The 13,719-nt window shown below is 40.7% G+C and overlaps 1 protein-coding gene across 2 annotated transcripts in view; it reads left to right on the forward strand.

Moving 5' to 3' along the window:
• ctnna2 (catenin (cadherin-associated protein), alpha 2) overlaps positions 1-13,719 on the forward strand; it is a 338,765-nt gene that overhangs the window by 293,566 nt on the left and 31,480 nt on the right. For both annotated transcript variants that reach the window (XM_061679158.1, XM_061679159.1), the window contains one exon: positions 9,343-9,494. In XM_061679158.1, coding sequence (XP_061535142.1) covers positions 9,343-9,494 — 152 coding nt within the window. The remainder of the gene's footprint in view (positions 1-9,342; positions 9,495-13,719) is intronic.

The raw sequence follows: 13,719 nt of genomic DNA on the forward strand, positions 1-13,719 counted from the left end.
CTACAGCCCGGTGCACAGCTACCTAGCAGCCATCTTTTTAACATCTCTCGTCCAGAGCAGGAGGCCATGGAGACCTACATCAGCGAGTCATTGGCCGCAGGTATTATCCGGCCCTCCTCTTCACCGGTGGGGGCAGGCTTCTTTTTTGTGGACAAAAAAGACAAGACCCTCCATCCATGTGTGGACTATCGTGGCCTTGATAACATCACCATTAAGAATAAGTACCCCTTGCCCCTTATTGACTCTGCCTTTTCCCCCTTCACAGGGCAACAGTTTTCACCAAGTTGGATCTGCGCCAGGCCTACTACCTTGTCCGCATTCGGGAGGGAGACGAGTGGAAGACAGCATTTAACACCCATAGAGGGCACTACGAGTACCTCGTAATGCCTTTCGGCCTGACCAATGCCCCTGCTGTCTTCCAGGCACTAGTCAATGACGTCCTCCGTGACATGATCAGAAAATGTGTTTTTGTGTACATGGATGACATCCTGGTTTTCTCCCGTTCCGTCACAGATGACAAACGACATGTTCGACAAGTACTTCAGAGACTCCTTGAGAACAAGCTCTTTGTTAAAGCAAAAAAGTGTGAGTTCCATGTTACAAAGACCACCGTTTTGGGTTACGTCATTGCTGAGGGGCAGCTTCAAATGGACCCAGGCAAGGTAGCTGCAGTCACTGAGTGGCCGACAGCATCCACAAGAAGAAAGGAGCTGCAGCGATTCCTTAGCTTCGCCAACTTCTACTGGCGGTTCATTCGGAACTACAGTCGGGTGGCAGCACCCCACACTGCGCTCACATCAACCCTAACGTCCTTCCAATGGTCTGAAAAGGCCGACATGGCATTCTGTGAGCTAAATAAACTTTTTTCCTCAGCTCCTATCCTCGTTCATCCGGCTCCACAGAGGCAGTTCATAGTTGAGGTCGATGCATCATAGGCGGGGATTGGTGCGGTGCTGTCTCAGTGATCTCAGACTGTCCACCCTTGCGCCTTCTTTTCTCGCAAGTTGTCTCTGGCGGAGAAAGATTATGGGATCGGAGACCCGGAGCTCTTGGGAGTGAAGATGGCGTTGGAGGAATGGTGGCATTTCCTGGAAGGCACCGAACACCCACTCATCGTGTGGACCGACCACAAGAATTTGGAATACATATATTTTTCTGATTACACTCCACTATTCTGCTGAAACGATGCAAACATTCGCCTCCGTGGCTCGCCATCGTATTTAGCCGCGTTAGCTGTAGCTCGTAGGTAGCTTAATAGCGTGCAACAAGCATTTGCTGATACGAACAACTGAAAGCAGGGAGGTTGGGCGACTGCTCAATGTGTGTACACTGTTTTTTATTATTTTTATTATCTAGTATACACAACCACGCACTGGCTGCAGTTTTCGCTTGCGACATAACAAGATCCTGTTTTAGTCAATTTATTTCGGTGACAAAAGTATTTTGGTCTGAAACTGAAAATGCCTTTTTGGGTCATTTCTGGCTGAAAATATTCAGGTTCAGTGAATATTTTTGGCCATTAAAAAAAACTCCCGGTGGCACGGTGGATGACTGGTTAGAGCATCAGCCTCACAGTTCTGAGGACCGGGTTTCAATCCCCGGCCCCGCCTGTGTGGAGTTTGCATGTTCTCCCCGTGCCTGCTTGGGTTTTCTCCGGGCACTCCGGTTTTCTCCCACATCCCAAAAACATGCACGAATTGGAGACTAAATTGCCCATAGGTGTGAATGTGAGTGTGAATGGTTGTTTGTTTGTATGTGCCCTGTGATTGGCTGGCAACCAGTTCAGGGTGTACCCCGCCTCCTGCCCGATGGAGGCGGGGTAGCACGCCCGCGACCCTCGTGAGGAGAAGCGGCTCAGAAAATGGATGGATGGATGAAGAAAACTCCCATATCTTGTGAAAATTAGAGGACGTAACATGTAAGTCTTCTTAATTGCATGGTGTAATTGAGATGCAGCGGGGAAATAATAATAAATAAAACATGGACGCCATGGTGGACGACTGGTTAGCACATCTGTCTCACAGTTCTGAGGACCCGGGCTCAAATCAGGCCTCACCTATGTGAAGTTTGCATGTTCTCCCCGTGCCTGCTTGGGTTTTCTCAGGATACTCCTGTTTCGTCCCACCTTCCAAAAACATGCAGGGTAGGTTAATTGAACACTAAATTGTCTGCAGGTATGAATGTGAGTGTGCATGGTTGTTTATTTAAATATGCCCTGCGATTGGCTGCGAATCAGTTCAGGGTGTACCCTGCCTCCTGCCCGCAGTTAGCTGGGATAGGCTCCAGCATACCCACGACCCTCGTGAGGATAAGCGGTGTAGAAAATGGATGGATGGAAATAAAACATGATTTTCCTATGTTGCCGCTTCGATAAACAACTTGTGTTTCTGTTCCTGGTCTAAGTTTAGTGGTTCTAGCTGCAGTGTTTTTAAGGGCTACAATACACAACTGATTTGGACTGTGAAGCACTTATTGATCCTCCTGAACTTTTGCTTCCCTCGCTCCCTCAAAGACCTGAAGTCTATGGATTTGATCACAGTCAAGGGGAAATCTATAGCTGAGGGAAAGATGATTAAATGTAGCTGAACAAAGGAAAAGGATGTGCGACCACACACTTTTAGAGGGTACCAAGTCCAATTAACTCGACTCTTCCAAAAAAATCAATAGCTGTCACCAATGATTTCACTAAGTGTTTCGAGCTTTTTGTGGAATTCATTGATGTGATGTCCCCCCCTTCCCTCCCTGACTTCCTCCACCCAGTATGTGTATATCGCCATGTGGTTGGTTGTTTCTCATTCAATTGCATTTGTTTACTTCCACGACTACTTGTCCATCTTTTTGACAAGGGCCACATCAACACCAGGAGACATATCACGACTGCGTGACCTCTGACCTTGTCTCAATTTGCCCATCCTTCTTTCTCGTATATTGAGTGTGATTGGATTAATGGGCCGGCCAAATAATGGCGGCCAAGGAACACAACTCTTGTGTGTAAAGCTGAGCCATAGATTCCTGACAGACAATCTACACATGGCCCAGGATTGAATCGTGTCCTTGAGAGGAGGAGAAATCAATAGCTTAATGGGAAAAGTGGTTATGGTCAAACTCTTCCTCTCCCACCCTCTTCCTCCCATCTTCTTACAAGACACTTTTTGCCAACCACTGTAACTCCCCATGTTTAAACTAATCTCCTCTGCAAAAAGAGGGTGACACGTTTTAAAGTCAATCATTAATGTGGTGCCTGGAGAGGGTAGATTAAAAAACTGATATACGGCCTAACTTAGCGTGCCATTTCAAGAGGTGGTGTGGCATTACTCCTAGTTATTACATCAGGGCATGTTAAATGGGATTTAGCCAGGGTTTTATAGTGAGTAATAACACATATTCCCATAGTGGCCCACACGTCATGCATGTACATTTTGGGCTCATTGCAACAGAAGTAAAGTCATTTAATACCGTCTGTTACTCCAAAATGTACGGAGCCCCTAAAGGGACATGGAAAAAAAACCAAAAAAAAACTTGTTTCTCATTGGAACTAGAAACTTTCTCGTTAGAATGAAAAGGTTTCTCGTTAGAATGAGTAAAGTTTCTCGTTAGAATGAGAAACGTCTACCTGTGAACAGTAGCTTATTTACCTTCTACCAGAAGCTTCCTGCTGTGTTGGTCGGTTGTCGTGCAGTAGCTTCCTGCGAACGGTAGCCTATTTACAGGACATACCATAATTTTTCGTGTATAATGCACACCCATGTATTATACTTTACACCAATTTTATCGGGCTGATTGGTATCGGCCGATATTTAGCATTTTACGATGATTTACTTTTACTTTAATGTCATAATTCGCCGATCCGATCAACGACGTCATTGATCGGCTCTGCAAAAGACATTTACTCCGTGTCGCCGTGTGCACGGTATATTTGAATCCAAAAGCTAGTTTATTTTTAGCCTTGTCGCGTGTCCTTTGACGTAGTATTGGAACTATCTGACGGCGGTGTGGAACAGACAACATGTCTGAAACAGACAACACGTCATGCCAGGATCAAACTACAAGACAAATTTGCTCTTTTACGATTGCACTGTCAGACTACTGAAATAAAATCTTGTATTCCGATACCACCGCATCCTGTTTTTTACGATCATTGGGCTTTATCTTGTCAACTCAAATGTGACCGGATACACCCGTTCCATGGCGACGACGACAAGAGTGGAGCGAGCCGACTGTTTTATAAGGACAAAATGGGGAAAAAGGTGTGTTGGTGGTCACCGGTGCTCAGGAGAGGACGTTCGTTTAAGGCTTGCTTGTTCACATAATTTTAATTCGATACGGCTCACAAGCAGGCCACAAAATGTTATGCTGCCTAGCAAGCTAGTGGTACCACGAACGGTTGTACGTAAACATGCCGCTGTTCTGTCAAATGCTCGAAAGTTTCGGTGTGGGTGCAGTAATTTAATAAAAAATTATTTCATTACAATAAGTTAGCACCCATTATTTCTGTCATGTTGTAATGTTGGTTTGACTTGACTGATTAGAATACACGATCTGACTAGAGCAGTGATTTCCAACGTTTATGGAGCCAAGGAGCATATTTTACAATTGAAAACTCTCACGCAACGCCAACAAACACAAATGTCACAAAAACTGGATACATTAATAACTGTATTTACTTCCTGCCAACTAAAAGAAGACCTTTCATTTGTTCTGTCTGTCACTATGCCTCACTGGCATAAATAGAGGAACGAAGATACATTATTTATTGTAAATATAATTCTTTGAGCAATTAAGTACACAAGTATATACAGTAAATGAATAGGTCATTTAAATAGACACATTCCTCCATCTTGTAATCGGATCGGTGATCGGTTATCGTTTTTTTAAACTCGCTGATCGGTGATCGGCCCCAAAAATCCTGATCGTGTAAAGCCTACCATGTATAATGCGCACCCCCAAAGTTGACCTAAAAATTCTGGAAAACCCTTCTACCTATGTATAATGCATTTTTTTCAATGCATGATTTTGCTTCTACCCATATGATCGAAGCATGAAGTATTATCTGTATTTTGTTAGGTTTTTTTCAAAGACTTATTCTGAAGTTAAGCACTTTATTTGAACACATAATACTTTATTTTTATTTACTTGCTCTTATTTTGAAATTCACAGCCCTACTTTTATTTCGTAAATGAGAAAACACACATCTTACAGGATTTGTAAGATGTGTTTCTTCTTTTAAGAAAACATGAAGGACCAGGCGAAACACATTTAATTTTATTTTAATGAGATTCAAATTAAACTGTCAAGCATTTCAGATAAGTATTATCATTAAACAAAACATAACCATAAAGAAATTAATGATTGTTGTTGTTCAGTCATCACTCGTATTTAAAAAAACAAAACAAAACAAAATTTCAAAAATTTTGGGTATGTAAACTTATGATCACAATTGTACATATATGCAGTCATATGTACCCGTCATATTGGAATGAAAGTGTAGTCTCCACCTTTTTCATAACCTCTAGGTGGCATACAAGAATGAAAGTGTACAACTTTTCCATAACCTCTAGGGGGCAGTGGCATAGTGGAATGAAAGTGTACAGCTTTTTCATAAACTCTCGAGGGCTGCATACATTTGTAAAATGTATGCAGCCCTCGTTTCATTTTCTCCTACACCTATGTATAATGCGCACTATTGACATTTGACCATTTTGGGGGAAATTACAGTACTTACTATTAATTTACAACTATTTACAACCAATACAGAACAGTTTTTTTTTTTTTAAGTTTTTAAGACTTAAAAATTTGTTTTAAATGTCTCCCAGACAGAACATAATGGTGACGACTTGCAATCAAACAGCAATGTCCTTGTAATAAAGTCCCAGGTGAAAATATAACCGATCTAACTCCTGCAATGTCATTTTCACACAGAAATGCAAACCAAAATGTATAAGGCTCTTTTATACGTGCACACATGCAATGGACTATACTCTCTCATTAGGATGAGGTTTCTCATTCTAACGAGGAAGTCTCTGATTCTTACGAGAACATTTATCATTTGAATGAGCAAGTTTCTTATTCTAACGAAAAAGTTTATCATTCTAATGAGAAAAGTTTTTAGAATGAAAAAGTTTATCGTTAGAATAAGAAACAAGTTTCTTTTTTTTCCCCCCATGCTCCGTAAAAACATTTTAAAGTTTTTTTTTTTTTTTCAGATAGCAAAAGTAATTATTTGTACTGTACTGGTATATGTTAAAAGCATATATGGGTAATATTTGTTAAATATATTTTTCATAATTATTGAATTCAGTGGCAAATATTATGGCCGGTGTGTCAAGCACGTGTTATCCTCAATAGACCCTTGCTGTGCACTCTGTGCAGGTTTGCTATGATCATGTTGCTCAACCCATAAGTCTGTCATCAAATTCATATTAGTTTTTATACGTCTCGGAAAAGTTGTTTTAGCCAGAAAGGGAAGTAAATTCACAACTTGGTTGTATAAGATTGGTCTCTTAATGAGCACCTAGTTTGTAATGAAAAGAGCATACGATGAGGATGTTTCTAAGGGGATAAATACCTAATGAAGCAAACATGTTTCTTTATGTGACATGTTCCTGTTCAAATGTCTTTGAGCAGAATATTTTCATTGCAGGAATTTTAATGAACAGGGGACACTATGAAAACAAATATAATGTATCAAATGTATTGTGGCAACACGGTGCGTTAGTGGTTAGCACGTCTGCCTCAGTCAGGAGATCTTTGAAACTCCGTTGGAACACCAGTCCAGGGTATACCCCGCAGCTCACTTAAAGTCAGTTAGGTTCCAGTTACCTGTGACCCCAATGAGGACAAGCAGTATAGAACATGGATGGATGTGTACATTATGTAATAAAACATTCTTTACTCATAAATTGTGCCTAGTTTTTGGCCAGCTTTTAAAGATTTATTTGTTTCTCATTGTATTTCAGTTGGGTTTATTTTGCTTCCTGGTTGTGGTGGTCTTTATAGTGTGTTCAATTCATAAACGTGTTGGTAAGTAATAAAGCATTTTTCATGGTTAGCAATATAATTTTTAGAGACTCCCTATGCACAAAGTTATACAGGCAAAACAATTGCCATGCACTGAGGACTGATGTTTATGTGTATATGATTGCTTTTGCAGTTCACTATCCAAACTGTTCGTGTGGAATTGAGGATTAGGTAAAAAAAAAAAAAAAAAAAAGTAAAAAAAATGGGTTGTGCTATTTCGAGCTTGTTAAACACCTCACAGGGGCACGCCATCTCTGCACTAGAGCTTCTTCATTGTTCTTGCATAACTTCCTACTTTAAACTGCCTAAGCCTGGAGGGTGAAAAAATGCATTCCTACATGGTCACATTTAATTCCCTTCTTCATTTCTCAACAGGAATGAGTGAAATTACTCCTTTCCGTCAGCAACCTTGCTCATTAAGAGCTTGCAGAACATTTAAATATTTCGATTTAAAATGCCTTCCCAGAAATTCCCAAAAGCCTTTTTTTACGCTGCTCCTGTAAGTGGATTAAACTAAATTAAAAATGAAGAAAGTGAGAGATTTTGATTCACCTTTTATGTTTGATGAAACATAGTTTAATGCCAATAGAGGTATGCCTCAGATATGTGCACATGTGATGCCAGCTGACTAATTGACTCAATTCAGTCATCTACAGCATAGAGAAAGTAGTAGGGATTATTATAATCACATTTATGTGCAGGAACAACCATTAAACTGCCAACATTGTTTGTTGTTAATGCTCATTTTGCTGTTTTTCTTTTTTTCCTTTTTATACGCTTGTTAACACTGTTACTTTGTGACATTTTTTACACAACATTGTTCTTTTAACTCATAATAGAAAACTAATAATAATCAATGTTTGCAAAAGCGCCGTTTCTCAAAATACCTTACTTCAAGAAAACAAATATTAATTAACTCGATCTGGAAAATCACTGAAAAAATTATGATAATAATCATGATAGTGTGTGGTCGCTTTGATGGATCCATCTAGCAATGTATTGAAACTGATTGGCAAGGTACTAAAAAGAGCTATTTGGGGCATCAAGTCCGCCTGTAATTTTGGGTTGTAATTCCTCCAAATTGGCTAGTTCAATTCCGTCTTTTTTTCCCCAATTGAACAGCGTTATTAAAGAGTCTATAGATTTTAAACATTTATACTTTTGTGTGATGGGGAGCACTGGAAAGCGGTAGTTCATGTGTGAAAGAGCGTGGTGGCGTATTTCAACACTGGAGGTCATCACCTCCTATTTTAAAAGAGGAGTATAATTAAGGTGAAACAAGTTTGAAAAGAAGAGACCTATAATGTTACGTTTCATAACGACTTAGGTGGATGTAAAAGTATTGCTCGTGATTTTTTTTTTTATTACTATCTTATTTTATTTTTTTATCACCAGCCTCCAGTGTTGTCCTTCTGTACTTTACAATTTCTATTTAATTTCAGCACAATTCAATCGAACGCATAACAAGCATCGCCTCCCTCACCTCTGTTTTCTACACAATAGGAATTTTTCTTGCACTGCTTGACCGCTCAAAATGCGTTGGTCATTTTTCCATTTTGGGCCTTGTGATTTGATAGGCTGAGTGTTTTTTCTTCTTCTTCTTTGGACTAAATAGCACTGAAAGCTTAAAGGTGTACCACACAAACAGGAACGTCCAACCACCACACACACACACAAACACCTGCAACATGCAAGAATGATGTTCAAGTGACATCGTTCTCGACCATAGATTTAATCTTGCACTGCGGTGTGTTAATTTCACAATATTAATAATTCCAATTCCAATTAACTGTAACTTCAACCAATGATTCTTGAGTTTTTGCATAATCTGCATAATAAAGGGGAACTGTAGAATGAACAATCACTAAAACCTATAAAAAACCTTGATTTTCAGATCTCACTTTAACTGGTATTTAGATTGTTTCTTTCTTACTCACCATGCTTTATACTCCAATCAAAATGTGTGCAGAACACACTGAGTCTTGAGTCCAAATGTTAAGATGGCAGGTCAAACTCCTTTTATAAGATAATGATGTTGTTTTCCTCTGATTTATGACTGCCAGGATGGTATTTACACTCTCTCACTGGAGGTTGCATTATGCCAGTTTTATTTTGCTTAGTGTGACTCTTTTTACTGCAGTAAAGACAGAGTCTTCGTGTTTGAGTGTCTATAAATATTCATCCAAACCAAATGCATCATACCATTGCTTAAATCTTTGGGACTTATAGAATGCAAAGCCACCTTTTTCACGATAGCAAATGGAATATTAAGTTAACGCGTTCTGTCAAGTTTCTAAATCTTTTTTCCCCACTTTCTTCCTAAAGTCATGCCTCGTTTTGCTGAACAAGTGGAGGTAGCAATCGAGGCACTGAGTACAAACCCGCCACAGGCCTTTGAGGAGAATGAATTCATCGACGCATCCCGTTTGGTCTACGATGGTGTCCGGGACATCAGAAAAGCTGTCCTCATGATCAGGGTATGTCACTTTGCTCCTCTAGAAGAAACAAGTTTCGTAATAGCACCTGATTCAAATAAAAGTATGCTTTCTTTTTTTTCTCATAAAATTTACTGTATTCCTCTTAATAGTACATTTTCTTCCGCCATTAAGTTTTTTACTTGTAACTTTATCTTTAATCTCATCAAATTACTTTTTATTTTCTCCGAATATTTTAACTTTATTTTTGTAACTCTGGTCTATTGCTTAATCCTCCTTTGTAGAAACAAGTACTGTGCAAAACTTGCAGGCCACCACTTGCTCTGTTATTTCCATGTCTGATACATATTACAGCGGAACATAGTAGGACAGATACGGAACAATGCAAAAACTTGAGGATTTGGATATAGGTGATATGGAAAATGGAAATTCATGCTCACCAGTTGATTTTCATCATCATACAAATGGAATGGAATCTTCCGTCAAGAACCATAATGTCCTTTTCTCATACTTTATGAACCAGTATGTTTGTAGCCTGCTCAGATGGGCAAACAACTTTAATAAAGCTTAAGTTTAGTTTAGCCCTGGCGGAAGTCAGCAATCCACTGAATGACTTTGTGTGTGCTACGGGGGTAAGAATGTAAATATTATAATAATAATATCAATATCAATTATTCTACCATATTGGTGTGGGGGGGGGGGTTATGTATATATTCTATATGTATAACATACAAGTACATCTAAAAAAATATATATGGCGTGAAAAATTTCCATATTTGTTTTGTCAGTCATTTTAGAAAGGGGAACTTTTATTTTATATAGATTCATTCCACAGAGTGAAATATTTCAAGCTTTTATTTCTTGTAATTTTGATCATTTTGGCTTGTAGATAATGAAAACCTGAAATTCAGTGTGTCAGAAAATTAGGATATTTTTCAAGAGCAATCAAAAAAGGATGTTTTAAGTAAAAATGTCAGGCTTGTGAAAAAGATGTTAATTTCTATGGATTCAATACTTGGTTGAGCCTCCCTTTGCACAACTTACTGCATCAATGAGCCGTGGCATGGAGGCGATCAGCCTGTGGGACTGAGTAGGTGAAATTGAAGCCCAGGTTGCTTGGCTTGCCTTATGGTCATTTGCATGGTTGAGTCTGGTGTCTCTCATCTTCCTCTTGACAACAGCCCATAGATTTTCAGGTCAGGGGAGTTTGCTGGCCAATCAAGCACAGTAACACCATGGTCCTTTGGTACCTTTGGCAGTGTGGACAGGTGATAAGTCCTGCTGGAAAATAAAATCAGCATCTCCAGACAGCTTGTCATCAGAGGGAAGCATGAAGTGATCTAGAATTTCATGGTATATGGCTGCATTGACTGTGGACTGTGGAAAACACAGCGGACCAACACATGCAGATGACATGGCACCCCAAATCATCACTGACTGTGGAAACGTCACACTGAACTTCAAGGAACGTGGATTCTGTGCCTCTCCACTCTTTCCACTCTGCCACTTTGATTTCCAAATGAAACACAAAATTTTCGAGGACTTTGGACAATTGAGCAACAGTCCAGTTCTTTTTGTCCTGAGCCCAGGTGTGATGCTTCTGGTGTGGTCTCTGGTTCAGGAGTGGCTTGACATGAGAAATGCAACATTTGCTGCCCATATCTAGTATTCCTCTATGAGGTGGCTCTTGATACACTGTCTCCAGCTTCAGTTCACTCCTTGTGAAGCTCCCCCAAATTCTTGAATGGATTTCGCTTGAAAATCCTTTTAAGGCTGTGGTTATCCCTGTTCCACATTTTTCTACCACACTTTTTCCTTCCACTCACTTTACTGTTAATGTGCTAGGATACGGAACTTCGTGAAGAACCAGCTTCTTTTGCAAAGATCTTACCTTATGGCTTACCCTCCTTGTGAAGGGTGTCGATGACCATCTTCTGGATATCTGTCAAGTCAGTAGTCGTCCCCATGATTGACTACTGACCCAGACTGAAAAGATCTTTGAAAGGCTCAGGTTTTAAGTTGATTAGCTGATTAGGGTGTAACACCATGAGTTTCCGATATTGAACGTTTTACACGATGTGTAAAGGTGTGGATGTGAGTGCGAATGGTTGTTTGTTTCTATGTGCCCTGCGATTGGCTGGTGACCAGTTCAGGGTGTACCCTGCCTCTCACCCGAAGATAGCAGGGATAGGCTCCAGCACGCCCACGACCCTAGTGAGGAGAATCGGTACAGAAAATGGATGGATAGATGTAATTTTCTGAGATGAAATGAATTTTGGGTTTTCAATATCTCTAAGCCATTCATCCATCCATTTTCCGTACCGCTTATCTTCACTAGGGTCGGAGCTATCATTGGGCAGGAGGCGGGATACACCCTGAACTGGTTGCCAGCCAATCGCAGGGCACATACAAACAAACAACCATTCGCACTCACATCCACACCTATGGGCAATTTAGAGTTGTCAATTAACCTACCACGCATGTTTTTGGGATGTGGGAGGAAACCCGGAGTACCCGGAGAAAACCCACGCAGGCACAGGGAGAACATGCAAACTCCACACAGGCGAGGCCGAGTTTGAACCCGGGTCCTCAGAACTGTGAGGCAGATGTGCTAACTAGTCGTCCACTGTACCGCCATCTCCAAGCCATAATCATTAAAACTACAAGAAACAAAGGCTTGAAATGTTTTAATTTGTGTAATGATTCTATATAATGAGTTTTGCTTTCTAAAATTACTGATTTTTTTGAAAAAAAAAATATTTGTCATGATGTTCTTTTTATAGATGTGCCTGTATGTATAATTTTGACCAGGTTTTTCAAAAGCATTCTAGTGGGTGAGAAGATGCCTGAGGAATGGAGGAAAATTGTGCTGGTGCCCATTTTTAAAAACAAGGATCATGTGCACAGCTGTGGGAATTATAGAGGAATCAGGTTGATGAGCCACACCATGAAGTTATGGGAAAGAGTACTGGAGGCTAGCCTCAGGACAGAAGTGAGTATTTGTGAGCAACAGTCATGCCTAGCAAGAGTACCACAGATGCATTATTTTCCTTAAGGGTGATGAGAGAGAAGTACAGAAAAGGTCAAAAGGAGCTACAATGTGTCTTTGTAGATCTAGACAAAGCCTATGACAGAGTACTGAGAGGAACTGTGGTACTCTATGCAGAAGTCTGGAGTGGCAGAGAAGTTTGTTAAAATAGTACAGGAAATGTACGAAGGTAGCAGAATAGTGCTGATGTGTGTTGTAGGTGTGACAGAGGAGTTTGAGGTCGGGGGTAGAACTGCAGTAGGGATCAACCCTGAACCCCTTCCTGTTTGCAGTGGTGATGGATAGGCTGACAGATGAGGTAGGACTGGAATCCCCATGGACCATGATGTTTGCAGATGACATTGTGATCTGCAGTGAAAGCAGGGAGCAGGTGGAAGAACATTTAGAAAGGTGGAGGCATGCACTGGAAGGGAGAGGAATGAAGATTAGCCGAAATAAGACAGAATATATGTCCATGAATGAGAGAGGTAGTGGGGGAAGAGTGAAGCTACAGGGAGAAGAAATAGCAAGGGTGGAGGACTTCAAATACTTGGGGTCAACAGTTCAGAGCAATGGTGAGTGTGGTAAGGAAGTGAAGAAACGGGTCCAAGCAGGTTGGAACGGGTGGAGGAAGGTGTCAGTTGTGTTATGTGACAAGAGTCTCTGCAAGGATGAAGGACAAAGTTTATAAGACACTGATGAAGCCTGCCATGATGTACGGATTAGAGACAGTGGCACTGACGAGACAACAGGAATCAAAGTTGAAGGTGGCAGAAATGAGGATAGGTTGGATAAGATTAGAAATGAGCTGATCAGAGTGACGGCCAAGGTTCGATGTTTTGGAGACAAAGTTAGAGAGAGCAGACTTTGATGGTTTGGACACGTCCAGAGTAAAGAAAGTGAGTATATTGGTAGGAAGATGATGAGGATGGAGCTGCCAGGCAAAAGAGCTTGAGGAATTCCAAAGAGAAGGTTGATAGATGGACCGAGCGAAGACATGAGAGCTGTTGGTGTGAGAGAGGAGGATGCAGGAGATAGGCTTACATGGAAAAGGATGACGCGTTGTGGCGACCCCTGACGGGACAATCTGAAAGGAGGAGGAGGAGGAGAAGAAGAAGAGGAAAAAATGGACCCTCTCATTCGGACCCTGTATGGATAAGAGAAAATCCAAAATAAATTCAAAATATAGATTTTGAATTTATGTATGTTGCATGGTAGGTTGATGGACTCTAAATTGCC

This window comes from Phycodurus eques, chromosome 6 (genome assembly GCF_024500275.1).
Source record: "Phycodurus eques isolate BA_2022a chromosome 6, UOR_Pequ_1.1, whole genome shotgun sequence".
Taxonomy (NCBI): Eukaryota; Metazoa; Chordata; class Actinopteri; order Syngnathiformes; family Syngnathidae; genus Phycodurus; species Phycodurus eques.